Source organism: Bos mutus, chromosome X (assembly GCF_027580195.1).
Source record: "Bos mutus isolate GX-2022 chromosome X, NWIPB_WYAK_1.1, whole genome shotgun sequence".
Lineage (NCBI taxonomy): Eukaryota > Metazoa > Chordata > Mammalia > Artiodactyla > Bovidae > Bos > Bos mutus.
The window spans coordinates 102,920,185-102,947,790 of NC_091646.1; the positions used below are offsets into that span (position 1 = coordinate 102,920,185).

Sequence of the window (27,606 nt, forward strand, 5' to 3'; positions counted from 1 at the left end):
GTTTGAACATATGAAAACATAACTTACCAAATTTGTGGGACACAGCAAAAGCAATGTTTAGAAGAAATTTATAGAATTAAGTCTAAGTCTTAGGGGGAAAAAAGAACTTTAAAATAAAACCCCTAAATCTCTGCTCTGTGAAAGTTATTGTTAAGAAAAATCAAAAGAAAAGCTACAGGATGGGAGAAAAAACTTAGAAAACACAGATCTGATAAAAGAGCTATAAAGAATTCATAAATTCTTTAAGAATACAAAGAATTCAAAAGTACACAAAGAATTCTTAAACCTGAGCAATGGAAAAGCAAACATTCCATTTGAAAAGGGAGCTATATATCTGAACAGACATAAGATCAAAGAAGACACACAAAACACTAATAGCATATAAAAAGACGGTCAAAATAATCTATAATTAGGGAATTGGCAATTAAAACACAGTGAGATACCACTACAGAACTATTGGAATGCTAAAATCCAAGCAACAAAATTGGTAGATGGATGGAGAACACTAGAATTCTTCATTCATTGTTGATGGAAAGGCAAAACAGTATACCTACTTTAGAAGAGTTTGGCAACTTCTCACAAAGCTGAATATAATCTTACCATATACTCTAGAAATTATATCCCTGGGTATTTTTTAAACTAATTTGAAACTCCCATCAACAGAAAAACCTCCACAATAATGTACATAGTAGCTTTATTCATAATGTTCAAAAACTGAAAGTATCCAAGATGCATCATTCAAAACATGAATGGAAAAACTATGGTACAGCCACACAATGGAATATTACTCAGTGACAGAAAGAAATGAGCTATCGTGAATGAACCCTAAAGACACTATGCTAAGTGAAATAAAACATACACAAAAAGACAAATACTGTATAATTCCACTTATTTGAGGTACCTAAAATGGTCTAATTTATGGTCACAGAAAATAGAGGGGTGGTTTCCAGGGACTAATGGAGTTACTGTTTAAAGGATACAGAGTTTCAGTTTGGAAAGATGAAAAAGTTCTAAGGTTGATGGTGGCGATCATTGCACACAATGTTAATGCACTTTAATGCCAGTGAAATGTATATCTAAAAATGGCTAACATGGTAAATTTTGTTAGTTACATTTTACAAATAAAACAAAAAAGATTCTTCGAGCCTAATATCAAGAAATATTCTTAACCAGCTGCCCTCATGACTCAGAAACTGGGCTTATATTCTGCTTGAATCACTTTTTTTTTTTATGATTCTGTGTGTCTATGTGCTCAGTCACTCAATTGTGTCTGACTTTTTGCAACCCTATGGACTGTAGCCCACCAGGCTCCTCTGTCCATGGGATTCTCCAGGCAAGAATACTGGAATGGATTGCTGTTTCTTGCCCCAGGGGATCGAGACTGAGGGATCGAACCTGTCTCCTGCATAGAAATGCCTGTTAATAAACCCCTGATTGCTTGCACCATAAAGATTTAACTTTGGGAGCTCATGTGAAAAACTGTGTCCTGAAATAACACACATTTCTTTAACTAAGAATCATTCATTGAGATATGAAGCCATCTACCAACTCAGTTTCTAGATTGTAAAACTTAATGGGGAAGTCTCAAAGATGGGAATAAAGGGGAGCAGAAAGTACCACCCCAGAATATGCCCCTTTAGAATAAAGATTATTTTGAGGTTTTTTTTTTTTAAGAAACTATAGAAATAAGAGAAGCTCTGAAAACAAAACAAGAGTTATCCTATCGTAATAGGAATTTATACTTATAAAGAAAATCTTCATTTATGTAAGGGTGACTTCTCTATACCAGGAAGAGAAACATGACTAAATCTTCAGCAACTCTTACCAATGGAGAAGGCATTTAGATTTAGACTCACCCTGGTTTGCTGTGCTTTTCCTGGTAAACCTCCCATAATTGGCCTTTCTCCCCTTTGAATTGAAAAACCTTTCTTTTGTCTTTAGCCAAAGATGATATTTAAGGAGGTGGCTTTGGCCATCTTGGCAAGGTAATAAGTTTCCCAGGTATCTTCCAGGTAAATGTACATTTTAATAAACATGTTTGTTTTTCTCTTGTTAACCTGCCTTTTATTATAGGGGGCCTCAGCCAAGAACTCTGAAGAGTAAACAGAGAATTCTTCTTCTTCCCCTACAAACTTTAATGTTTGTAAAATTTTAAAGACATTATTTAGGAGAATGGAAGATCCAAGGATGGAATGCAGAATGTGATAAAACAATCTAACTCTATTATAAGCTCACTGAAGGGGATGGGAGGGAAAGGTGCTGACCTAAGTAACTTGGGAAATGAGTGGAGTCCATAAGACTAAAGTGAAAAGAAACTGTATATAGGCAATGCACTTGAAGCTATAAAGTTGCTCCTAACAGGAATACAGGTCAGCCATTTTAATCCCATTACACACCTATATTGTAAGTAAACAAGTAAACAGATAGCAGTTGGTGGTAACCAGATTTCTCACTATTGGACAGGGAGGTTACAGATAAACCAAAAGAAGAGGCTAGAATGATCTCTATGGTAATGGATTAGCGACATAAGTATGAACTCATATTTAGTTCAATATAGATATGGATGGTTACATATAGAACTATTTCTAGGTATGTTTATGCCTGGGTTAGTATACACCTATGTCTTGCTCTATCAATTGAGAGGTCTTAAAAGCAACTATACTCCTTTAGCAAAGAGTACTCCCACTGCCCAGATCTTAGTTTCTAGTACCATTCTCCAAGAAAAAGAAAAAGGGCTCTTTGGAAGAAATTGTTGATTGTAGGACTGGGGCATGAAATGCCCAGGATGATCCTGGAGCATCTTGTAGGATTCGAAAATAAAGAAATACTCAAACACACACAAGTGCAAAAATGTATACACACACACACACACACACACACAACTAAAAGAGCTCCAAAGGGCCAAAGTTGGAACAATTTGAGCAACAATGGTGACGGTGGATACAAACCAAAGTATAAAAGTAACATCCATGAGTCCATACTGATATATAAAATGATGGAATAAGTAGATAAATGTCAGAAAATAGATATATGCCTCCTGAAGAATTTCAAATAATTGAAGTATATACTCTGACTTCAAAGAGGTAGGTGCATAACTCCTTAAGTGTAGACTACAGATAGTTACTTCCTTCCAAAGGGTAGAGTAGTGAAAGCAGAGAAAAAAGAGTAAGTCTATAGTGGCCAAGTCTGACCAGCAAGTGACTAACGCTACCAATGTCAACATCAACATCAATGAATGTCAACATCAACAATGAAGCCATGTTGATGGTATGATACATTGTGATTTTACATTTGTGGTCTTCCAGGAATATATAACTCAAATTTAAACATAAAAAAATCAAGCAAATCACAATTGAAGGACATTTTATAAAATAAGTGCTCATTAAAATGATCAAGATTATAAAAACAAGGAAAGTCAGAAATAGTAACAGCTAAAAAGAACCTAAGGAGACAAAACAACTAAAAGCGATGTGCTATCCTAAATGGGATGCTGGGACAGAAAAAGGACATTAGGTAAAAATTAAGGAAATCTGAATAAAATATAGACTTAATAATCATACAGAAACATTAATTCATCAATTGTAACAAGTGTGCCATACTTATGTTAGATGTTAATAGGAGGATAAAACTGGGTGTGGGGTGTATGGGATCTCTCCCTATTTTTTATTTTTATTTTTTGTAAATGTAAAACTATTCTAAAGTAAAACATTTAGGAAAAAAGAGACATTGCCCTTGGCTCTGAAAAACTCATGTTCTTGTGAAAATCGAGGAGTGTCAACAAATAGTTATAATGCAATGTGGTAAGAGCTGCAATAGCGATTCTAAAAATGCTATGGAGTCATGAAGAACTTTACACCTCAGAACAGAGGGAAGGTTTTAGCTGTGCCTCAAAGAAAGAGTAAGGGTCAGCTCTGTGGCAACGTGGAAGAAAAGGCTTTCCCGAGGAGCACTCCAGGAGTAAGGGTTCAGAAGGAGGATATCTGGAGGAGAACAGTGAAATAGTGTGGCTGAGGCATAGAGAAGCAGCTGGAGGCTACAGACGATGCCAAAACATATTATATTTAATTTCTCAAAAATGTTTAAAGTATACCAAAAGTGTCAAGTAGGTTTATCATTTCTTTTACTGTGATCTGTTTTCTTAAACCACTACTTCAGTTAGTAGGCCCATATACTTTCAATTAAAAAAAAACTCCCATAAAAGCTTACAGTATGACCTGTACAATGCCACTTTACTTATCCCCATGTTTCCTTTTCTCTTTACATATAGGACTCTTTGGTTTTATTTTAAAGAAACATTCTAACACACTTCAAAATACGTGATATCATCTAAGGCAGATCCACTAAAATTAAATGATACCATGCTTTGTGTAAGATTTACATTAACTAAAATATGATCATGATGTACATAAAACCAAGATACAAAATAGTGATTAATTATCATGCAGAGAAATGCTGACCTTTGTTACTATATTGAGAGTTTAACCCGGGTTCTGAGAATTACTTTTCAATTTGGCCACAGGCAAAGTAAATGAGCTATAAAGTGAAAAGTGACAGTTGCTCAGTTTTGTCCAACTCCTTGCAACCCACAGACTGTAGCCCACCAGGCTCTTCTGTCCATGGGATTCTCCAGGCAAGAATACTGGAGTGGGTAGCTATGCTCTTCTTCAGGGGATCTTCCTGACCCAGGGATCGAACCTGAGTCTTCTGCATTGCAGGCAGATTCTTTACCACTGAGCCACCAGGGAATCCTAAATGGGCTATAGAGTAATACTATTTGAAATAATGTCCTGGATAAGTATATCCTATCAATAGACTTCTTATTAAACTCTAAAATGTATTTTAATATATTACTTTGATTCTGGAATATGCAGTTCTAAGATTCAACCAAAATTTCATATACAATTTAATTTTGCTTTATATTGTATTTTCCCAAATCAATTTCACACGTAGATCTACCTAAGTTAGAGGTAATGATAATAATCAGTTGGATGGAAATTTTCATTGAAGCTGTAACTTTCTCTTGGATATCAAGAAATAATTATTCCTCCTTTTTCCATAAAGAAAAGGATATATTTTTGCAAAATGAATGCACAAAAATATAATAGCCCTGGTTAGCATTTAGGAGAAAACAATTCTATTATTTTTTTTTTTTTTATTATTATTATTTTTTTTACTTTACAATATTGTATTGGTTTTGCCATACATCAACATGCATCCACCATGGGGTATACGTGTTCCCCATCCTGAACCCCCCTCATAATTCTATTATTAATCATACAAAATAGACTCATTTATATCATTTTACTCTTTGGGACCCAGTTTCCAATCTCTAGGAGCCTGTTCCCAGTCTCCTCTTACTAGACAGTGTTTCAGTAACCAAGTGTTTCTAGAAAGAGGAAAGATATGTTTACTGAAGATTAGTTTCACATCCCAAAGAATAAAGACTAGAAAGTCATTCTATTCTCTTTTCAGAATAGGTATTTTTCATTATACTTTTAGATTTCTTTGTCTCAGTACTTAACTCCTTGAAAAGCTACTTCAGTATACATTAAGAGCAAAAAAGAAAAAATAATATATTCAATATTTATTGTAGAGAAAATCCAAGTATAGATAGCTGTATTTTTCACTGTTCCATTAAACAGGGAGGTAAAGTGATAAAGGGGTAAATTTTAATTTTCTATACAAAAGCCTATTAACACAACAAAACTGAAAACCAAGTGAGTGCAAATCATACATGTGTACATCATAGGTACATACTACACAATTAAATGTGTGGTTACTATTTAAACATAACATGTATTGCTACTGCCAGTTATCTTCTGGGTCTAATATTTCTCAAAGACATCACCAAAGAGTATATGATTTAACTAAATTTCCTTTCAGTCAGAATACTTACAGCCATCAAATGAATTTCATGATATCAAATTTTGTTTTTAAATTAAACTAATCAAAATTTCAAGATTTAAAGATTATTATAAGATGAATGTGACTGCCACAAAATACTTTTCATATACAGGAAGTTTGAAGCTGTTAAGAATAATACTGCACAGGAACCTGGGAAGTTAGGTCCATGAATCAAGGTAAATTGAGCTCAGTCAGTTCAGTTCAGTCGCTTAGTCGTGTCTGACCCTTTGAGACCCCATGAATCGCAGCATGCCAGGCCTCCCTGTCCATCACCAACTCCCGGAGTTCACTCAGACTCACGTCCATCGAGTCAGCGATGCCATCCAGCCATTCTCATCCTCTGTCGTCCCCTTCTCCTCCTGCCCCCAATCCCTCCCAGCATCAGAGTCTTTTCCAATGAGTCAACTCTTCACATGAGGTGGCCAAAGTACTGGAGCTTCAGCTTAGCATCATTCCTTCCAAAGAAATCCCAGGGCTGGTAAATTGGGTGTGGTCAAACAGGAGATGACAAGTGTGAACATCAAAATCTTAGGAATCAGTGAAGTAAAATGGATGGGAATGGGCAAATTTAATTCAGATGACCATTATGTCTACCACTGTGGGCAAGAATCCTTCAGAAGAAATGGAGTAGCCCTCATAGTCAGTGAAAGAGTACAAAATGCAGTACTTGTGTGCAATCTCAAAAATGACAGAATGATCTTGATTCATTTCCAAGGCAAACCATTCAATATCAAGTAATCCAAGTCTATGCCCCAACCACTAATGCTGAAGAAGCTGAAGTTGAACAGTTTGAGGAAGACTATAAGACTTTCTAGAACTAACACCAAAACAAGATGTCTTTTCATCACAGGGGAGTGGAATGCAAAAGTAGGAAGTCAAGAGATAGCTGGAATAACAGCAAGTTTGGCCTCGGAGCATAAAATGAAGCAGGACAAAGGTTAGCAAGGTTTTGTCAACAGAACACACTGGTCATAGCAAACACCCTCTTCCAACAACACAAGAGATGACTCTATACATGTATATCACCAGACGGTCAATACTGAAATCAGACTGATTATATTTTCTTTGGAGCCGAAGAAGGAGCTCTATACAGTCAGCAGAAACAAGATCTGGAGCCAACTGTGGCTTAGATCATGAACTTCTTATTGCAAAATTCAGGCTCAAACTGAAGAAAGTAGGGAAACCACTATGCTATTCAGGTATGACCTAAATCAAATCCCTTATGATTATATAGTGGAGGTAATTAATAGATTGAAGGGATTTGACCTGGTAGACAGAATGTCTGAAAAATTATGTATGGATGGAGATTCATAACTGTACAGGAGGCAATGACCAAAACTATCCTAAAGGAAAAGAAATGCAAAAAGGCAAAGAGGTTGTCTGAAGAGCCTTTAAAAATAACTGAGAGAAGAAAGAAGTGAAAGGTAAGGGAGAAAGGGAAAGATATACCCCAATGAATTCAGAGTACCAGAGAATAGCAAGGAAAGGTAAGAAAACATTCTTAAGTAAACAATGCAAAGAAACAGAGGAAAACAATAGAATGAGAGACTAAAGATCTCTTCAAGAAAATTGGAGATGTCAATGGAATACTTTATGCAAGGATGGACATGATAAAGGACAGAAATGACAAGGACCTATCAGAAGCAGAAGAGATTAAGAAGAGGTGGCAAGAAAACACAGAAGAACTATACAAAAAAGGCCTTAATGACCCAGACAACCATGATGGTGTGTCACTCACCTAGAGCCAGACATCCTGGAAGGTGAAGTCAAGTGGGCCTTAGGAAGCATCACTACAAACAAAGCTAGTGGAGGTGATGGAATTCCAGTTGAGCGATTTCAAATCCTAAAAGATGATGCAGTGAAAGTGCTGCATTCAATATGCCAGCAAATTTGGAAAACTCAACAGTGGCCACAGGACTGGAAAAGGTCAGTTTTCATTTCAATCCCAAAGATGCGCAATACCAAAGAATGTTTGAACTATTTCACATTTGCGCTCATTTCACATGCTAGCAAAGTAATGCTTAAAATCCTCCAAGCTAGGCTTCAGCAGTATGTGAACCAAGAACTTCCAGATGTACAGCTGGGTGCAGAAAAGGCACAGGAACCATACAGCAAAATTGCCAACATCCGTTGGATCACAGAGAAATAAAGGGAATTCCAGAAAAACATTTACTTCTGCTTCATTGACTATGCCAAAGCCTTTGACTGTGTGGATCACAACAAACTGGAAAATTCTTAAAGAGATGGGAATACTAGACCACCTTACTTGCCTCCTGAGAAACCTGTATGCAGGTCAAGAAGCAACAGTTAGAATCAGACATGGAACAACAGAGTGGTTCCAAATTGGGAAAGGAGTAGGTCAAGGCTGTATATCGTCACCCTGCTTATTTAACTTATATGCAGAGTACATCATGAGAAACGCTGGCCTGGATGAATCAAAAGCTGGGATCAAGATTGCTGGGGGAAATACTGACAGCCGCAGATATGCGGACAATTCCACTCTACACAGCAGAAAGCAAAGAGGAACTAAAGAGCTTCTTGATGAAGATGAAAGACGAGAGTGAAAAAGTTGGGTTAAAACTCAACATTCAAAAAACTACAACCATGGCATCTGGTCCCATTACTTCAGGGCAAACAGAAGGGGAAAAACTGGAAGCAATGACAGATAGTATTTTCTTGGGCTACAAAATCACTGTGGATGGTGACTGCTGCCATGAAATAAAAAAGACGCTTGCTCCTTGGAAGGAAAGCCATGACAAACCCAGACAGCATATTAAAAAGCAGAGATACCACTTATTAAGAATCTCTCTTAATAAGATAAGAATAATGAATTTTTAACTGACTGAAGGATTGATTTTGATCCCCCCACTTTATCTGTTGGAACCACTTTGAGAGAAGTACACAAGAACATAAAATGAGGGATGAATAAATTATTTAAGAATGTATCACTTAAAATGACAAAAATGATGCATATTTATATGTAATTCTGTATCTTGCTAATTGATTTCATACATATTAGCTTATCTCATTCAATTCTTGCAAAAATCCTATGAAATAAACAAGGCAAACTTTATCATCACCATTTTATACATGAGGAAACTGATATTCTGAAGGTTATAGTGATTAAAATATTCACATGACTAGTGAGTTGTAGGTCTGTGATTACACACTGTCCTGAATCTTGCTCTCATGCCTTTCTACCTTAGTAACCAGATACAGGAATGAGACCATGCAACGCATCTCACATAATTATTCAAACATTGCACGTGATATTTTGTTATATTCAAGTTCATGAGAACATGTGTCAAGTTCACAGAGTAAAAAAGTAATTTTTCAAATTTGCAACAAGACAGGAAGATCAAGGTAAATTTCATATATTCCATTTCAACACTCTAGGAAATGTTTCCAAAAATGACACCACTACAAAATATAAGCATAATTTTCTGAAATTGTATACTCATTATTTCAAGTACTTTCAAAACCTAACATTTCTATAATCCCCTAAGCCTATTTTCTTTAACCTTTCAAATGCATTTCAGGGCAATATGATTTGAAAACAAGAAGGAATAAATTTCACCTATAGGAATACACTTAGCATTTGGTTAAGTGGTTCTTTCACTGCAAAGATTTGAAAAAATCAATATGAAGCACAAAAGTGAAACTTAAAATGTTAGTTTCATTATTTGCAAGTGAAATACTGAAGACTAGCTTACCTGTAACAGTTAGTTCAGTAGTTCTTCTCACAACAAAGCCTCCATATTTTAACTCACATGTATAATTTCCAATGTCATCTTCTCTGACTTCTCTTATAAGCAGGGTATCTCTTTTGAATACTATACTTGGCCTCCATGTTTTTGTCCTACATTCCTACATGAAGAATATAAAATTTTTATAGTACATACAGTGACTTAAAAATAAAATATTTAAAATGACTAAACTAAAACTTCTAAAGTTATATTTTAAAAATGCTGAAGAGTTTGGAATTAATGCTAAAGATTTTCAAACCTTTTCCATATTTCCAGGAAATCAGGTTCTCAATTTGGAAAAAAGTACTCAAGATTCACTTTATTAATGCATAAGATTAGTGTCTCTAAATCAGATAGTTACATGTTGATGTATTAGATATAATAAAAGGAACATTTATTAAGATTACTTTTGACATCACTTTTAGAAGAAAATATTTTATGTTTGATTTTTATGAAATTAACTACCTTGATACTAATAACATAAAACATAAAATGAATTTTTTAGTGGAAAGTAAAAAAAAAAACTAACTCTATGGAGAAAAATGCTTTAATTCAATATTTTAAATCTTTTAATGCCACATATAGAAATAATTTGATCTTTCCATAGCATACATATTCTGCAATTCATGGAAGAAATGGCCATGATTTTTATGTAAGATATTTATAGTTCCATAATACCAATTTTCATTGTTAATATCAAATTATGGTCTCTGCTTCAAGTTTTGGATTATAATGATGTTGGCTCAGGAGATTTCTGTTTTTGAGAAACATGAGTTCATTTTCTCTAGCCAAATTAAAAATCAACGGAATGAGGATAAAATAGCTTTAAAACTTTTAACATTATCCAGAAGTCATATCTTTTTAAAAATTTATTGGCAAAACAAATTTATACAGATAATTATTTTGAGTATGTATCTCAATGCCTGTGTGTAATTGGGGCACAATTATCTGGCTATTTCAGTGCAAACTACACATTTAATATCTTCATATTAGTTGTATAAATGGTTATGGTTACATGAATTATACACTAAATGTTTGCCATATATGTTCCCTTGACTGTGGACAAATAATCTGAAGACTTTTTAAAATTCCAGATATACTGCATCTTCACCCATCACTTCACTAGTTATGGTCTATCTAGCTTAAGGTCACAATGACTGAGGAGATGGTGGAAACATAACTAAAGGACCTATATGAGGCTAGTCATTTAAAAAATTGAGTGTAAGACTCTGTGTGGGGAGTGTGTGTGCACGTGTGTGTAGTCTCTAATATTTCAGCAAATTCTGAGCTACTATTTGCAAAAAGTGAGAAAAAGTGCGTAACTCTTAAGATCACCTTCTTGTGCGTGCAAGTGTGTACTCAGTTGTGTCCGACTCTTGGAATGTAGCCTGCTAGGCTCTTCTGCCCATGGAATTTTCCAGGCAAGACTACTGGAGTGGATTGCCATTTCCTGCTCCAGGATGAATGTCTTAGCAAACAACAAAGAAATTGCGTATCTAGGAGTTGAATGTACACATGAAAAATATTTGTAATTGAAGACCTGGGTCAAACTCTCCTAATATCCCTTCTTTTTTGAGGAAATAATCAGGGCTTGCTTAGAATTTTCCAACGGAAAGCAAGCAAATTTTAGAAAATCAGGATTAGAAATATCCATACAATTAAGACACATAAAATACAAAGCTCATATGCACAGGAACAAAAATAATGGGGCTAATTTTAAGGCTATTTAACATTGTCCAAGACAGAAATCCAGGGAAAAGTAAAAAAATATTTCAACAGTTCCCTTGATGTTCTGAATCCTCCATTGTTTATAATCAAGAATGAAACTAAGTCATTCGGAGAAGGGCATTGCTAATATTGGAAAATCCTTTAAAGATTACTAAAGATGCATCAGTTTTCATTCCAATCCCAAAGAAAAGCAATGCCAAAGAATGCTCAAACTACCACACAATTGCACTCATCTCACATGCTAGTAAAGTAATGCTCAAAATTCTCCAAGTCAGGCTTCAGCAATATGTGAACCATGAAATTCCAGATGTTCAAGCTGGCTTTAGAAAAGGCAGAGGAACAAGAGATCAAATTGCCAACATCCAAAACGTTGGATCATCAAAAAAGCAACAGAGTTCCAGAAAAACATCTATTTCTGCTTTATTGACTATGCCAAAGCCTTTGACTGTGTGGATCACAATAAACTGTGGAAAATCTGAAAGAGATGGGAATACCAGACCACCTGACCTGCCTCTTGAGAAACCTGTATGCAGGTCAGGAAGCAACAGTTAGAACTGGACATGGAACAACAGACTGGTTCCAAATAGGAAAAGGAGTACGTCAAGGCTATATATTGTCACCCTGCTTATTTAACTTATATGCAGAGTACATCATGAAAAACGCTGGGCTGGAAGAAGCACAAGCTGGAATCAAGATTACCAGGAGAAATATCAATACCCTCAGATATGCAGATGATACCACCCTTATGGCAGAAAGTGAAGAGGAACTAAAGAGCTTCTTGATTAAAGTGAAAGAGGAGAGTGGAAAAGTTGGTTTAAAGCTCAACATTCAGAAAACTAAGATCATGGCATCTTGTCCCATCACTTCATGGCAAATAGATGAGGAAACAGTGGAAACAGTGGGCTGACTTTATTTTGGGGGGCTCCAAAAATCACTGCAGATGGTGATTGCAGCCATGAAATTGGAAGAAAAGTTATGACCAACCCAGATAGCATATTAAAAAGCAGAGACATTACTTTGTCAACAAAGGTCTGTCTAGTCAAGGCTATGGTTTTTCCAATAGTCATGTATGGATGTGAGAGTTGGACTATAAAGAAAGCTGAGCGCCAAAGAATTGATGCTTTTGATCTGTGGTGTTGGAGAAGACTCTTGAGAGTCCCTTGGACTGCAAGGAGATCCAACCAGTCCATCCTAAAGGAGATCAGTCCTGGGTGTTCATTGGAAGGACTGATGTTGAAACTGAAATTCCAATACTTTGGCCACCTGATGAGAAGAGCTGACTCATTTGAAAAGACCCTGGTGCTGGGAAAGATTGAGGGCAGGAAAAGGGGACGACAGAGGATGAGAAGGTTGGATGGCATCACCGACTCAATGGACATGAGTTTGGGTAAGCTCCGGGAGTTGGTGATGGACAGGGAGGCCTGGAGTGCTGCGGTTCATGGGGTTGCAAAAAAGTCAGACACGACTGAGCGACTGAACTGAACTGAACTGAAAGATGTATTTCCTGTTTCATTTCTAACAAGTTTGGAATTCAAAAGCTATCAGTCCTGAGGACTCACATTCTGTATACTGATATTTGTGAATCTAGTTAGTAAAAGATCCAGCTTCCTACATTCCTATTTCTAGTTAGTTGGACAAAACAAAGTTTATACTAGGAATCTTTAAACCATGGATAAAATATTCCAGACAAATGTTCACAGCCTGTATACTGTATTTTCTTGAGTATGTTCAATAACAAAACTATCTTTTATGATATAAATTAAAGAATATGTTCAAATCCTGAAGTTCACTCAATGATGTGACAGGAAGAACAGTGTCTGCTTATTCTGTTTAAGGCTAAATTTTCTTTTGGTTTTTGGGGGAAAAAAAGTTAATCTAACACTATTTTTATAATGTTATACATTTTCATCAGGTTTTCAAAAATATGCATACTTTTATATGAAAAGGATTAGAATATGCACATAGGTACTTCCATTAAACAGAATATTTCAGTAAACTGGTATACAATTTTACCACAGAAGCAAGTCAATCCTTTCTCTGCTGTTTGGGGATATTTTAGACTGCTTATATGAGTGCTTTAAAATGAATGCTTGACATATTTCAGTTCTTGAAATTATCAACACAGATTATAATAGAATTGAAATGATTATCAGCATAAATTATATCTAAACATTCACACAATAGCTTACTACAGTCGACTACCATATAAACATTGACTAGGATTTTCAAAGTCACTCGTTTAAAACTTACAATGACCAGCACAACTTGCTGTAGTATTTTATAAAGGCAGAACTGAACTACAGAACACCCATTAGTTTTTTTTTTTATCCAACTTACCCTATAAGATACACATGAATCTATTTATGAGCAATAAAATCATTCATAGTCCATACCTTATACCACAGGATTTCAGGTTCTCTGCTTGGTAGCAAAAAGTCTTCTATGTCACGGCAGGCAATTTCCTTGCTTTTGCTAAGTTCAGCTTTATCAAAGTACTTCATCTTGGAATTGTAGCAGAGTCCAGTGTCATTTTCGCCTACTGTCAGTGAGATGGATACTTTCATACAGTAAGTGGAGTTTCTGTAACAAAGCAGAATAAATATGGTGGCCTGGTGTGAACAAATAGCAACCGATGCCAAGGGAGTGCATTTACTTCAGTCAAAAAGGGAAAGAAGGATAAAAACTCTATTGATTAATTAATGTATGGTATCATGGCTTATTCCACAGGGCTCTTATCTGTCAGCTAAACAATGCTTGGTTCTGTTAAACCACTTATATATTTTTCATATGCTGGGAAGAAAGTTTTATAATATATACAGGTTTGGTTTGAAAAAATGTTCAATAGAGATTTTTGTTATCTAGAAAAATAAAAGTAATAAAAATATTTAGGTCAAGAAAGAAATCAAGTTTGGGTATAATTATGCTAAAATCAGTAAACTCATACTCAGCCATAAATACACATGAAATAATGCCATTTGCAGCGACATGGATGAACCTAGAGATTGTCCTACTGGGTAAAGTAAGTCAGACAAAGAAAGAGAAATACCATATGGTATCGCTTATATGTGTAATATAAAAAAGAATAGTAAAAATTAACTTATTTACAAAACAGAAATAGAGTCACAGCTATAGAAAACAAGCTTATGGTTACCAAAGAGGGATAAATTGGGAGACTGGGATTAACATATATTCACACTATTATATATAAAATAGATAACTAATAAGGACTTACCATATAGCACAAGGAACTCTACTCAATACTCTGTACTGACTTTATGAGAAAAGGATCTAAAAAAGAGTGGATATATGTATATGTATAACTGATTCACTTTGTTGTATAGCAGGAACTAACACAACACTGTAAATCAACTATATTCCAATAAAAACTGTTGTTATTCACTCAGTCATGTCCAACTCTTTTGAGACTCTATGGACTGTAGGCCACCAGGCTCCTCTGTCCATGGGATTTTCCAGACAAGAGTACTGGAGTGGGCTGCCATTTCCTTCTCCAAGGGATCTTCCCCACCCAGGGATAGAACCCAAGTCTCCTGCTTTGCAGTTGGGTTCTTTACTGCTGAGCCACCAGGGAGTCAGGCATTCACTGGTCATTAGGGAAATAATTTACACTGCATGAGATGTAGTTGCATACCCTCATGATAAAAAGAAACTAACACATACTGTTTGTAACTTTGTTTTTATTCATCTATCACCCTAAGTTTTTCAGAAAAAAAAATGTTTTAAAGACATACACTTTATATTTTATCATAATCACACTTTTTCCTGCTTTATCTACAAGGAACTTTATACTTTCATTTTGTTAGGTAGTTAGAATAGGAAAAAGGAGTCCAGAATGGTGGTGGCTAAAAGATAAGGAAGGGAAAAGCCCATGAAAAGAGAACAAAGGAAGCTCTGAGAACCTGAGTGAGGACCTCAGGTAGAACAAACAGCAGTCCTGGCAAGCCCAATTTACATAGGGCAGGCCCAGGGGGAGGAGAAAAAACATATAAAAAGAGGAGCCAAAATTGGGCCAGGGGCCTCTCTTCTCTTCCTGTCTTTTGGGTCGGCATGCCCTGAAGGCATGCATGCCTTGAGGATGTATTTTCCTAAATAAAAATTAATTAAAAATAAAATAAGATTGGTAAACTGAACAAAGAAATAGGAAAATGTAACTGGTCTATTAATCATAATGGAAGGACAGGAATAAGGCTGCTCAAGTCATAAAGTACTTACTGGTTGTCTGCTAAGAGGAGACATTTTCAATGACTATGGGCAGTAAACAGTCTTGGATAAAAGTATTGCTCTGTTACAATCTGTCTTTACAGACTCATACCCACTTGGACTGCAGTCCAGGTTGTGAGACGGGAGAAACATACTGATATACTATGTAAGGACAACACCATCCTGTTAGACAAATTCTACAGAATCAGTTGATTAAATCAGCACATCAATTTATTCTTTGCTGGATCCGAGATTAGGTTTATAATGGAATGCATTAAAATAGAAATTGTGTTCAGAGATCTCTTTGAAAAAGTCGGACCAAAGGAAGTTTTCTTGTAAATTGCACCATTTCTGTTTGCTAATTTAGCTTCTGGACAGTCAATGAACACTAATAATGTGTCAGTCATTGTGCCAGGCAGTGAGAATAAAGAGAAGAATTAGACATCAGACTTAAGGTTTTCTTAAGAGAACTCTTTTGGTAAGTGCTTGATGGCATATATATGGCCATCAAAGTCCTGGACTTGAATCTTACTGTTATATTTACAACTTGAGGCAACTCACCAAACACCTCTGAAACTCTCAAGTGGTGTGCAGAGACAACACTTTTCCAAGTATTGAATGTGATACTAAATTAAAACCTGTTTGGCCTGTCCTAGGTGTTCAATCAGGAGAAGGCAATGGCTACCCACTCCAGTATTCTTGCTTGGAGAATTCCATGGACAGAGGTACCTGGCGGAAGTCCATGGGGTCGCAAAGAGTTGGGCACGACTGATTAACACACACACAGGTGTTCAGTGATGCTGATTCCTCTCTGCTTTGCACTGACGTACATGGACCACAGCCCCCAAGTCCTCCTCCTTATTCAGTCAAGATGCTTTGTTGTTTAAGCAGCAACTTGATTTAGATTCCTGCTTTTTTTTCTTCTCATGCTAATATGACACACTGAGAATGACCAGAAGATAGCCAGATTTGCTGTGGTATAATAGAGAACATACTTGGTATTTTTCCTGGCATAGATCTTCTAAAACTCTTAAATTTCTTGAGTGATTTTTCCTGAGTATTATTTATAAGGGGTCCCTTTTGATCACATTTGGGTTTGTGTTAAGAGCTGACTTTGAGTGGAGCAAGACAGACCAAGAGATCAGAGTTAGGCCTTTCAGCCCCACCCACTGACAGGAAGGGGACAGGCATTGGAGACTGAGCGCTTTAAAAACTCTTAAAGCAAAAGGTTTGATGAGCTTCAGCTTCAGTGAACACAAGGCAGGGCTGGGTCAGTGGCAGGCCTGGAGAGCTTGTGCAAGCTCTGTGCCTCTTCCCTCATGCCTTGCCCTACACACCTCTTTCATCTGGCTGTTCATTTGTATCCTTTGAAATACACTTTGCAATAAATCAGCAATAGCAATAAACTGACTTTCTGAGTTCTATGACCCATTCTAGCAAATGACAGAATCTGAGTGCATTCTGCAAACCTCTGATTGACAGCTGGTCAGTCAGAAGTGTAGGTAATTTGTGGACTTGCAACTGGCCTCTCCCAGGACTGAGCCCTTAACCTGTGAGGCCTGACACTAAGTCCAGGAAGATAGTGCCAGAACTGAACTGAATGGTAAAAAGACATCCAGCTGGTTGAAGAATGATGTCATGTGGGAAAAACCCCATGCATCTGGTGTGAGAAGTTTGAGAGTAAAGGAACAAAACAGAGTTTACCATTACTGTTAGTTATTCAGCTTTATATCGGGTAGCAGAGAAAACTTCCACAAAAAAATAGAATTTAGATTTCTCTAGCTTCATATAATATGTAGTCTACAAGTATATCTACAATACTTAATACGTGAAACCATTAGCTATTAAACAGTCAATTAGTAGCCTGAAAAACGTCCTCAGAGAAGGTGCTCAGGGATTTTTCTAGAATGATGAGACATATTCCCTGCCCCAATCCCTCACAATCTAGAAGTGATACACAAGTAAACAGCTGAAATTCAACGTGATAAATACTACAAAGGTGGCAGGTACCACCACAGGAGTGCCAAAGAAAGAAAGAAGAAGACTTGATAAACTGTCATATATGATTATCTTAAAGTATGAATAACTTTAAAGTATTAGTAATTTTAAGAAAGGCTATTTCAAGGAATATTATGCACAAAGGCTTGAAGGCATGGAACAACTTGGCATGTTTGAAGAAATGCAAATAATTTGGTGTGACTGAATTATAAGGTAGTGATAAAGAACAGCAGGGATTGGAACTGGAGAGATGTGCAGAAGCCAGGTTGAAAGTCCTGTAAAGTCACCATAAAGACTTTGGACTTTATGCTGGGAAATGGTGACATTTGGATTTTGGAAAGATTTTTCTGATTGTAGTGAAAAAATGAATTGAACCGGATTGGAAGGAGGACTAAGTACATGACACAAATTAGGAAGCAATTGTATTTACTCAGGAAAAAAAAAATGGCAACTCCAACACTGGCAATGTCCATTGAGGTAAAAAGGAGGGATCATGTTTAAAATATATTTAAGATATAGAATCAATGTGATAGTGAAGGAGCAAGGGAAAGAGAGACATATAAGATGATAAAGAAGTTTTCTCAGATGAGTATATGAAAGGTAGCATCAATCTTTCAACATGGAAGATATTGAAAAAGAAAAAGCTTTGAGAGTAAAGAAAGCATGTTAAATTTTAGCTTGAGCTTCACACCCAAGAGGGAAAAAAATCCTCTTTGGGTCTGCCAGCAATATTGCTCATGCATTATTTATTAATTTCACTCCAGTACAGACTAAAGCATGCTCTTCTCAGGCTCCTTTTAAGATAATTCTTTTTAAGAAAAAATAATTTACTAAATTATTAACTATTTTAGGATGCATTCAACTGTCTTAAAACATTTGAGGCTTAGAAACATACTGATATTTGTAGAACATGGTAGAATTCTTAAAGAACAGACTTTTCTAAGAAGTAAATCAGTGAATTCTGATTTTGAACCTTCCACATTAATCTTTTAAATTCAAGAGTCTTAGGTCTTCTTTCTCCTCAGACTTACTTTGTTGTCGGTTTTCCCACATCTCCTTGTATCAAATACAAGGCCGTTGGGTCAACAGTAAGATCACTAAAGCCCAACTGCAGAGGTTCAGATTTCAGCCCAATCACTCATTACTTTTGAAAACAGGGAAAGTTACTTCACCTTAGGCTTCCATTTCATCATTTATACAAGGAGAAAATAATACAAAAGACCTTATAGGCTGCTGTGAGAATCAAGCATGTTAAAACATGGTCTTGTTATAAAGCCAGTGTGGGCCTCAGTCGTTCAGTCATGTCTGACTCTTTGAGACCCCATGGGCTGTAGCCCGCCAGGCTCCTCTGTCCATGGGATTTCCCAGGCAAGATACTGGAGTGGGTAGCCATTTCCTTCTCCAGGGGATCTTCCTGACCCAGGGATGGGACCTGAGTCTCCTGCATTGCAGGCCGATTCTTTATGGTCTGAGCCACCAGGGAAGCCTTAAAATACAGTTTCAGTCTTTTAATGAGTATTAGAGCTTATTATCTGTACTGGATTCCCTTTTCCTACTTCCTTTATATTTCTATTTTGCAGTAGGGCTAAACAGTGTTTGTTTAGAAGGTAGGTTAGATAGACAGCATCACCATGATGATGCCTTCAGTTCCTCGGTGTTTAATTAGTGTGAAGCATAAGAATACAGATAAGTCCTTATGTTGTCTTCTGGGATATGTGGTTGGGCTAGACAAGAATGAGGAAAGTTTATAAAAAATAAAACTGCTCACCTCAGTCACCCTGTCTTGCTCTCTTATAAATGAAACTGAACCCTAATTTTCACAATGTGGCTCCAGATGAACAAACTTAGATATTCTTATTTTCCTGTCTTTTATTCCCAGGTTTGTGAGGTGATTGTTGATTTACTACTGTCTGGTAATGTCTGAAATTCCAGACTCCCCAGGATAGCACTATTTTCAAATTACTTGCGATGTTTTAATACTTGTTTACTGTTTCTGTTCATCAGCAGGTGGTTTTAAAAGCTAAAAATAAAGCAGCATCCAATGAATGCTACAGTCCTATTTACTGAGAAGAGCTAACAGGAAGCAAGCAACTTGTGACACATTAATAAACATATGACCCCCTGAGGGGAATGACACACTCTCAAAGTAAAGAGTCCCATCCGTCATCATTAAATCTGCAGTATGACTGCTATGGCACTGTGGGTCACTGTACTCAGGGAGATATGGTGGAAGGGGGTAAATGGGAAAAGAGTGCTCAGCCAGGATTTACAGTAAAAATCATGAGCACATATCAACTCAGCTTCTATTGTTTTATCAGATAAGCTGCAATGTAGGCAAAAATTTAATCATGACTGCTGGTTCCAATGTTTGTCAAATGGGTAGAGAGACAGGATATTACATGTATGTGGACAAAATGGTTGTTCATAATTGAGAGTTAATATTCATCATTTCCAGTGAAGAAATATTAATGTGAAATGTTTTTAAAACCTACTTTGTTCTAGCAAGGGCAACCCTGCAGGATACACAAGTGCACAAAACGTACTGTACAAACAACACAGATAGAGTTATTTCTTTCAACCTCCTGAGGTTACAGCAAAGGGACCCAAAACTTCAAGTAAGTCAATGATTCGTCCAAGTTCTACTAACTGGTGGCAGAAATGGGATTGGAACTCATATCTCCTAACTTCTAATTCATTGGTCTCTTCTGTACACTACTGAAGATAAGTAGTGCTGGGTTAGCGCACATAAACTATATATACACTGTTTAAAACAAAAGAAAACTACCTACTTTTAGCCCCGATTTTATATTATTTTACATTCTAGAATAGATGCCTATGGGAGAAAGGCAGAAGGTGCTTTAACTTGAGTTTCTTTGAAAAGTTAGGTCCTTAAAACTCTCAAACATCTAAAAAGGAATAAAAGGGTGCAAGCAGCAGGAATTAAATAAATATCATGGTTTCATCAACTCTTTCTACTATACACTTTCTACATGTATATACATACTTGTAAAAGGAACAGCTTTGGATAGGACTGAGTTAGGGTGGTGTTTATAAGGGAAAAAGAAAGCTAGCCTAAATACAGAGCAAGTACTAGGGATTAACAAACATTTCTGGACATAATCAAGAAGTAAATCTATGACACAGAAAATAGAATTAAAATACTTTCTGTAAGTACAGTCACTGGAAGTCAGTACAATGTACTAAATTTCTCCACAGGCTCCTTAGCAGTGTGCTACTTTGAAATAGCAAGAGTCTGAATTGGCGTGCAAGGAAGAGACCAGAGATTTTTAAATTTATCTTTCAAAGGATGACAGTATTACACAGCTACAGATCGAGGTGTGAAAATCTGGGTAGTGCAGGCAGGAGGTAAGAAAGAAAAACATATGTGGGAAGAGAAATTTTGTATATTACCTGATTAGCTATAGAGTATAATAAAAGTCATGTTATTCCATACCTAATGGTAGCACAGATTCAATTATTCTATAATCACACCCCCTATGCATGATAATGTATGGTATTCAGTGTCTCTCTCCACTCCAACAGAATTACCAGCAACACGATTGTTAAATATGTCCTCTATGGAGGCGCCACTGAACACTTGACCTGTATATTATGTTAATTTCCTGGTCCCTAGGGGAAATAATAATATTTCCATAATGTTCAGAAATCTCTTCCCACTTTATGAAGTGCTGAAAGAGATGGGGATTTGATCGATATTTTTAAAGGATTAAGTTGTTTTAGGCTTCTATGTTTTATATGGTTTAACATTCTTCTTTTTCAAGTAATAATCTTTGGTACATAATTTTTTTTTTTTTTTTGTAAAAACAAAAGCAGAGAGTATTTTTGAAGCACTACAAACGTTTGGGGACTGAAAAACAGCACAGAGGTGTGGAAAATCTGAAAGTTCAGTTACTACAGAATGGAGCAGAGCTCAACTGTTTCAAAGGTGGCTTCTTAAACTATAGATTCGACTGTAGTGTTTAACCACTTATTGTGAAAACGGATGTTGGGAATCAAAAACGTCAGCGTTAGACTGTGGCAGGAACATCTTACAGTTTGTTAAGGCTTAAATATACATTGATAATTCATTTCTAATCTTAAAGCCTTATAATTTTTCTATCTGTATTTCTTTTTATCAGTCCTTACAGTGATGCCTGAAGCTATGCATGTGGCCCCTCTATCTCATCTTTCTCAGCACACCCTATGCTTACAGTGACTTACGAAAAATGTGAAATTTGTTTGCATTAGGTTTTCTTTTCAGAAGAGCTCTGGAGGACCTATTGATTTAATTGTGATTGAAATCAGCTCTTGTAAAAGGACAAGAATAAGAACATGGAGCAATTGATAAGACCTAAAAGTACCAGCTTAAGCGACTTCCCTGGTGGCTCAGATGATAAAGGGTCTGCCTACAATGTGGGAGACCCGGGTTTGATCCCTGGGTCGGGAAGATCCCCTGGAGAAGGAAATGGCAACCCACTCCAGTATTCTCGCCTGGAAAATCCCATGGACGGAGGAGCCTGGTTGGCTACTGTCCATGGGGTTGCAAAGAGTCGGACACGACTGAGTGACTTCACTTCACTTAAAAGTACCAGCTTAGTACCTTCTTGTTTGAAATTCTTTTTCCTAAATGCAACTGGTAAGTTGAACTTCATCTACAATCTTCTGCTAACTATACATTTAAAACAATTATCTCCCTCTTTTTTGATGGAAAGCAAATAACATAATCTTATCATTTTAATCTTTCTAGCCTGGTATTCCTGGAATACTAGATGTGAAGAGGACTTGTATGAAATTCTAGTCTAGTATTTCTCCCCCTGAGTTATTACTGGGGCAGGAGAACTTTGAAACTTCATTACTATAGACCCTGAGGTCTCCCTCTAGACCTCTTCGGAAGAAAAAGAGACAGATTTAAAACAGACACACACACATACAAAACATGTCACCAAAGGAAACTGAGGCTCAGGAAGTATGCTCAGGGTCATGTAAATTTCAAATTTCTTCAGAGAAGCTATGACTGACCTCTCTATCACTATCCAGATTGTCTCTGTTTATTTTCTTCATAACAATCACAATTTATAATTACCTGTTTTCCCTTATTTTGCTGCCTCCTCTGTTAATAGATATTCTTCTTGTAATAGGTAAATTAAGAGAGTTAGCTCTATGCTGGCTGAATTCTTAAAGGCATATATTTTTTCAAAATTCACACAACATAATATTAACCATTTGCAAGTGCACAGTGAAGCATCGTTTAGCACATTCATAATATTGTGCGGCCATCACCTCTATCTTGTTCCAAGACATTATCATCACTCCAAAATGAAACTCAGAGCCATTAGCAATCACTCTCCATTTCTCCAGCCCCGTAGCTCCCGACAGCCACTAATCAGATTTTTGTCCTTATGGATTTGCTTAGTTGGAATATTTCATAGAAAAGAAATCATATAACATGTGGACTTTTGTGTCTGAGACTTTTTCTTTTTCACTTAGCATCATGTGTTCAAGGTTCATTCACATTGTGATATGTATTTGTAACTCATTCCTTTTCTTTTTGTCTGAACAATAGCCTATTGTATGGATATATTTAGTTTCCTGCTTCCATATTTTGATTATTAAAAATAGTGCTGCTATGAACATTCATCTACAAGTATTTGTTTGCATGTGTCTTGGGATTCCCAGGTGGTGCAGTGGCAAAGAATCTGCCTGCCAATGCAGAAAACACAAGAGACTCAGATTCCATCCCTGGGTGGTAAAGGTTTCCCTAGAGGACGGCATGGTAACCCACTCCAGTATTCCTGCCTAGAAAAGTCCATGCACTGATGGGCTACAGTCCATGGGGTCACAAAGAGTTGGACTCAACTTAGCACACATGCATTACATACTTCTTGTAATACTTTTGTGTGTGTATCTAGGAGTAGAAATGTTGAGTCCTGTGGTTATTCTATGCTTAAGTTTTAAATGATTCAGGGACTTTTCAAAAAAAATCTCTTAAACTTTTCTACTTTTCTGAACAGTCCAGTTTCTCCTGACATATGGAGAATAATACATTATAGGAATTTGTTCAGTGATGGTTGATTTAGAATAAGGACTTAAGAAACCTAATGATATCCCTGAGTGTCTTGTACAGTGCCAGGCATATAATAGGCACTCTGAATAAACATTTGTTAAATGAATGAATGAACTATTAGTTCATGGCTACAAAGTTCTGATTTACACTGCTTTTTGCTTAAGCCCTCTAAACAATCCTCACCTATATCCCACCATACTTTTGGGCTGGCCAAAAAGTTCATTTGGGTTTTTGAATAAGCTGGTACAGAAAAACGTGATTGAACTTTTTGCCAACCCAATACTTTTTACTTCCTTTCTCTGTATGCTTCTTTAACATAGCACATGTCAAGAATGTGGATGTGCCAAGAAAATGTCTCTTGCAAGCCAGGCAAAAATTGCAACACAGCTGTAAAGATTTCCTGGCAATGAACCCTAACCTGGTTAATCTCCTCCCACCATGCCTACAACAGACCTTTTTAGCATAGTAGACTTCTTGATTTGAAAGATAAGGGAAAGATGAGAGAAGGGGAGCATAAATGTTTGAGCCACATTTGGGTCAGTTGCAAATCACTTTTTTTCTCTCCAAGCATCACACAGGGAGGTTTTTCTAAAGTGACTCTAATAACTCTTGTACTATTAAATCTTGCTCCGAGACTGCTGTGGAAAAGAGGTGATTTAGGATTCACACACTCGGCTAATCCTGCACCCCACCCCTCATTTTATGATGAAAATTCCAGGGAAAATTTCAATAGAGTAAAACAAAATCTATACTGATCTTTAAAGAAGACAGAGAACTACCAGAGTCTGCTGAAATTTTACCCATGTACAAATAGATTTTTCAGAGTTAGCCTAATGTTTTGAAATTTAAAGCCATACTTTCCCCCTGCTGCTGCTGCTAAGTCACTTCAGTCGTGTCTGACTCTGTGCAACCCCATAGATGGCAGCCCACCAGGCCCCGCCGTCCCTGGGATTCTCCAGGCAAGAACACTGGAGCGGGTTGCCATTTCCTCCTCCAATGCATGAAAGTGAAAAGTGAAAGTGAAGTCACTCAGTTGCATCCGACTCTTAGCGACCCCATGGACTGCAGCCTACCAGGCTCCCCCGTCCATGGGATTTTCCAGGCAGGAGTACTGGAGTGAGGTGCCATTGCCTTCTCCCTTCCCCCTACTGTATGTAAACCAAATCTGGACAATGTTACCAAATAGTTGCTATAATCAGTGATTTTTTTCCTACTAATACTTCTCTAAGTATTTTATGAATATAATAATGGTCATATGCTTTATTTATTTTCACTTTCCGGGTCAAAATTTCCTAACAATAGCTTGGCTTTCCTTGACTTCAAGATAAAAATACAAGTGATAAGCAAAATTAACTGTGAAAATGGTAGATAAACTAAATTATAATGGGCATTTATATCATATATTTAACTACATGTAAAACACAAAAACTGAATCTATTCCATAAAATTGACAGAGGTGCATATTTCCAGACTCTGGAGACTGGTGTTATTTTGAAGATACAATGTTTACCAAAATGCACAGTCAAGAGTTTCATGTAAAGAGTGACTTGGAACGTAACATATTTAAAAGTGGCTCAACTTCTGCATACACAAAGAAGACAGACAGTGTATCTGTATCTGGGAAAACTACTCCTCACTCAAGAAAAGTTTGGGGGAAATGGATATGGAACTACAATTACTTTCTGAAGAAGGGATTGCAGGGACCTCCCTGAATTTACCTGTTCACAGCTCCAATTTGAAGATAACAAGTGAGGTCTTGCTTGCTTTTTTCGTCACTTTCTAATGTCTCAAGTCTTTTACTTCCTTTTCTCTTGTTATGGTTTGAGATAGTTTCATTCTAAGTAAATTTTGGCATATTGCCTCTTAAACTTTTCATAGCAAAGGCAGGCCAATTCATAGAAACAAAACAAAACTATTAAGCCCAGTAGGAGACACTCACGTAATACAGGAATGAATATATTAACTATCATTTGCTACAGGAGCTAATTAAATATCATTCATTGAACATTTAAAATTCATTCAGTCAGTCAATATTTACTGAATGAAGACTATGTGCTTGGCCCAACTGGGGATAAAGCAGTGAATAAACAAGTGCTTGGTCCTATGGCACTTATACTCTACTGAGAGAAAATGCTAGGGCAAAAAACTTTATGAAGTACTAATTCACACCCATTAAGATATCTATTTTTTTTTAAAGAAAAAGGAAAACAAGTTTGGCGAAGATATGGAGAAGTTGGAACTCTTGTGCATTGCTTGTGGGAATGGAAAATGGTGCAGTTGCTGTGGAAAACCAGCTTGGCAGTTCTTCAAAAAGTTAAACACAGAATTACCATACAATCCAGCAATTTCACTCCTAGTCATATACCTAAAAGAACTGAAAACAGAAACATAAACAGATACTTGTACAATAATGTTCATAACAGCATTATTCATGATAGCCCAAAAGTGTAAATGTCCACCAAAAGATGAAGGAATAAGCAAAGCATGGTATAGACATACAACAGGCTATTTGGACTGTGAAAGAATGAAATTCTGATACATGTTACAACATGGATGAAGCTTGAAAACATTATGTTAAGTGAAATAAGTCAAGACACAAAAGGACAAATATCCTATGACTCCACTTACATAATGTACACAGGATAGGCAAACTGCTAGAGATAAGGCTGGGGAAAGAGGAAGGGATGGGGGATTACTGTTTAATGGGTACAGAGTTTCTATTTGGGATGATGAAAAATATCTAGAAATAGTGGTGATGATTGAGCAACAGTATGAATGTAATTAATGTCACTAAATTGTACAACTAACAATGGTCAAAATGGTAAATTTTATGTTAAGTGCATTTTACCCCAATAAAAATTTAAATTTTATACTTTGTATGGGAAAAATATAATATATGAATTACATCTCGACAAAGCTACTATTTAAAAAAAAATCTTTATATGTATTATCTCATTTAATCTCCCTCGACGTAATCTCATTTATCTCTTTCACTTCAGATACCACCTCTATGTTTTTGTCTCCTATATGCATATCTCTGGGCTTCCCTGGTGGCTCAGAGGTTAAAGCTCTGACCTCTATCTGAAATTTAGATTTATATGCCTAGTTGTTTACCATACTTAACTGAAATCAAAAAATTAGTTTAGATCTAATATGACTCATAAATAAATCCTTACTTCTACCCTCAAATCTATTCTTACCCTAGTCTCCCCTCCACCCCTCTCGGAGAAGGCAATGGCACCCCACTCCAGTACTCTTGCCTGGAAAATCCCATGGACGGAGGAGCCTGGTAGGCTGCAGTCCATGGGGTTGCTAAAAGTCGGATGCGACTGAGCGACTTCACTTTCACTTTTCACTTTCATGCATTGGAGAAGGAAATGGCAACCCGCTCCAGTGTTCTTGCCTGAAGAATCCCAGGGACGGGGGAGCCTGGTAGGCTGCCGTCTATGGGGTCGCACAGAGTCGGACACGACTGAAGCGACTTAGCAGCAGCAGCAGTAGTCTCCCCTCTATCACTGACAGACACAACATTTATCTAGTTGCTCAAGCAAAATAACTAGAAATCCCTTGAAATGTTAGTTTTGTCCCAATGGAACTAGTGTGATGTCAGTGTTTTTGCTGTTTAGTCACTAAGTCATATCTGACTCTTTGCAACCCCATGGACTGTAGCCCTCCAGGCTCCTCTTTCCATGGGATTCTCCAGGCAAGAATACTGGATGGGTTGGCATTTCCTTCTCCAGGGGACCTTTCCCACTCATGGATCAAACCTGTGTCTCTTCAGATTCTTTACCACTGAGCCACCAGGGAAGCCTGTGATGCAAGTGAGGGGTGCCAAAAACTCAAAAATTAAGGTAAATATTACCTCAATGCAATATTGAATAAAACCAAATTAATACAAAAATAATCCATGAAAACAATAAAGGCTTATAATTCTTTAGTATACCACTC

The 27,606-nt window shown here is 36.7% G+C and overlaps 1 protein-coding gene across 1 annotated transcript in view; it reads right to left on the reverse strand.

The window, feature by feature from the left end:
• IL1RAPL1 (interleukin 1 receptor accessory protein like 1) overlaps window positions 1–27,606 on the reverse strand; it is a 695,400-nt gene that overhangs the window by 578,696 nt on the left and 89,098 nt on the right. The window contains exons 3-4 of the mRNA XM_070366609.1: window positions 13,772–13,958; window positions 9,618–9,771 (exon numbers count right to left, since the gene is read on the reverse strand). Coding sequence (XP_070222710.1) covers window positions 9,618–9,771; window positions 13,772–13,958 — 341 coding nt within the window. The remainder of the gene's footprint in view (window positions 1–9,617; window positions 9,772–13,771; window positions 13,959–27,606) is intronic.